This window comes from Sinocyclocheilus rhinocerous, unplaced genomic scaffold (genome assembly GCF_001515625.1).
Source record: "Sinocyclocheilus rhinocerous isolate Xijiao unplaced genomic scaffold, SAMN03320098_v1.1 scaffold568, whole genome shotgun sequence".
NCBI classification, from domain to species: Eukaryota; Metazoa; Chordata; class Actinopteri; order Cypriniformes; family Cyprinidae; genus Sinocyclocheilus; species Sinocyclocheilus rhinocerous.
Genome location: NW_015652173.1, coordinates 389,809 through 392,708, shown reverse-complemented (window position 1 = coordinate 392,708; position 2,900 = coordinate 389,809). Strand labels below are relative to the sequence as shown.

General features: G+C 32.8%; 1 protein-coding gene across 1 annotated transcript in view; it reads right to left on the bottom strand.

Moving 5' to 3' along the window:
- Positions 1–345: 345 nt before the first annotated feature.
- The window catches only part of LOC107714029 (synembryn-A), a 10,848-nt gene continuing 8,293 nt past the window's right edge, over positions 346–2,900 (bottom strand). The window contains exons 8-11 of the mRNA XM_016519715.1: positions 2,414–2,558; positions 1,479–1,623; positions 1,287–1,406; positions 346–1,189 (exon numbers count right to left, since the gene is read on the bottom strand). Of these exons, the coding sequence (XP_016375201.1) occupies positions 1,054–1,189; positions 1,287–1,406; positions 1,479–1,623; positions 2,414–2,558 (546 nt within the window). The 3' untranslated portion in view covers positions 346–1,053. The remainder of the gene's footprint in view (positions 1,190–1,286; positions 1,407–1,478; positions 1,624–2,413; positions 2,559–2,900) is intronic.

The following is a 2,900-nucleotide window of genomic DNA, read 5'->3' as shown; positions in this document are numbered from 1 at the left end:
TTAAACTCACAGACCCCATGCAGTTCCTTTACAAACCCCAGTTTGGGAAACCTTGAGGTAATGTAATGTTACTTTATGTCATTAATTACAACAAATGGAACATATTTTCTTACTCTTTTTATTTTATATCAATATGATACAAGATCCCTATTTAAATCAATGTGATAAACAAGTTAGGTCAAAAGTAATCAAAAAGTAGTCCGATTACATTACCTAAAATGCATAATGTAATGGATTACATTACTAACTACAACATTAATGATTTAAAAATATCAACATTGTATTACCAAAAGGTAGGTGTATAAAACATCTCAAATAAGAGACAATGAAAAAAAATCTGCTCTTTTATTATAATCTCACAATACATTTTTTTAAACACAATGTGATACAAATTATACAACATTTCCTTCAGTCTTTCACATGTAACTACACGGGCCACCAATAACAATATACAGCAATTCATCCTTTTACCACACAGAACAAAAGATAAGTTGATCACAGGAGGCTTTATATGCTCATGAGTAAAACCAAAAAACGCTGAACTGTACTTCCTCATAAAATATCACATCTCATATATATATATATATATTGTAACTTAAAAAAAATTCCACACTTAGCTCATCCTAAAACCAAGTGAATGAATAAATAAATAAATATCAGGGCTCTGTTGCTGTCTTCACCCAGTGTCACATTTGTTTTCTTCTCAGACCACATACTAAATGAAAAATAAAATCCGTGATGTATAATAACTTGGGAGTTCCATGAAATGAATCCTGTTATATTAATAAACTAGCACTGTGCAACCAAACCACGTTTTCATTGTCACTGTACAGAAAATATTACCTAAAGACAGGCCAACACAATAAACCTCAAACGAGACGAAGTAACAATCACCAGGTGTTTTCCTTTGGAGTAAAAACAAAAGCATTTAAATCTTAATGTCAAACGATTCAATTCTTTTATATGATTCACAATAAGCTTTTGTGTTTGATTAAAATTAAATAAGCAATCCTATCCGTCCTGTTAAAAGACTCAAGACTCATTTCAGGAGAATTAGTTTGCGTCACTGTCGCTGTCAGAATTATTGGACTCTCCGAACTGTTGACTGGCTAAATAATGAAGCTCTTGTGGCTCCAATGAAGTCATTTTACCATCAGCACCGATTTTCATTGGCTGGATCACCTGCCCCCTGAAAGAAAAGCATGTTTGCTGTTACTTACAGTTGACAATATACTATTTTGAAAGCGCAATGACAGCATCGCTGCTTCCTAAAGTCACTTTATTACCTGGAGAGTTTGTCGAACATTTTGACCAGTTTCATGGCTTCATATTCTTTCTGTTCTTCAGTCATTCCCTCCATAGGGTTGGGCTGCTCCTCCTCCACACGGCCGGTCACTGGATTGATGCTGTTCAACACAAATATTTCAGATTTTTTTCTAACTTAGTGATGGCTTTTATGGTTTCTGACAATGACGTACTGAGGTTTTGCCTCTCTGTACTCCTCGGTATCGCTGTCCTCATCTTCTGAATAATTTCCAGGGTCTCGGCCGCCTCTCATCAGTCCGCGAGCAGCCAGCAGCCCTGCCGCGTTACCATAACCTGTGTACTTGATAAACCTGGAAACTGATTGACAGAAAAGAATAGATTACTTATCATAAACTACAACTTTTATCTAAATATATATACACACTCATGTTTCAAAGTGAGATTTTTTAAGAAATTAATAATTTTATTCAGGGAGGATGCATTAAATTAACCAAAAATGACAATAAGACATAATGTTACAAAAAAATTGGTTTCAAATAAATGCTGTTCTTTTAAACTTTCAATTCATCAAATAATCCTGAAACAAAATGTATCACAGTTTCCCCAAAAATATAGTTTTCAACTGTTTTCAAAATCAATAAATAATAAGAAATGCTTCTTGATCACCAAATCAGCATATTAGAATTATTTTTTTGAAGGATCATGCGACACTAAAGATTGCTCCTGAAAATTCAGCTTTGCATCACAGGAATAAATTACATTTTAAAATATATTAAAATAGAAGAGTTTTTTTAAATTGTAAAAATATTTCATAATATTACTGTATTACTGCATTTTTGATCAAATAAATACAGCTTTGGTGAGCATAAGAGACTTATTTTTTTAAGAATTAAAAAAATCTAACCAATCCTAAACTTTTGAAAGTTTATGAAGCTTGATCACTTTTTTGGTTACATATTAAGATGTTAATATAGGGGGAAATATTTTTGCAGTCACTAATAGAATTCATCATTTATTCTTAATTTAAAATTGTATTAAATTTGCTTAAAATGGGATTTTTCAGACTTTAGTCAAGAAATCTATCAAAGAAATACTGAAAACTGGTGCTCCTCAAAAAAAAAAAATTTTTAATAATAATGTAACATACCACTCTCCTTGCACAGCACAAACAGGAACTCAGCCGCACAGTGCTTCACGTCCGTGTCTATGTGTGTCATTAGACGCACTAGCTTGTTCCGTAGAGCGTTCCCCACCTCAGGTCTGTTTTTGACATCTCGTAATGGTGGAAGCACCTGCGTAGACACACAACCAGTGTTGGGGAAAGTTACTTTTAAATGCTTTTTAAAATTACAATATTGCGTTACTCCATAAAAAAGTAAATAATCACGTTACTTAGTTACTTTTTATGGGAAGTAATGCGCTACGTTACTTTTGCGTTACTTTTTAAATCTGGACAGGGCTTGCTTGTTTGTTTTTAAAATAAAAAAAGTTCTATTTTTGGCTAATATAAAAGCCTTTTCACACCATATGTGAAATGAATAAGCCTCAGGCTGAAGGGAAAGTAAATTTACATCCGTACAGTAGAATGCAGAAGAAGAAATTTCAACACACAAATGTTTGTCTAGAGTAATTTT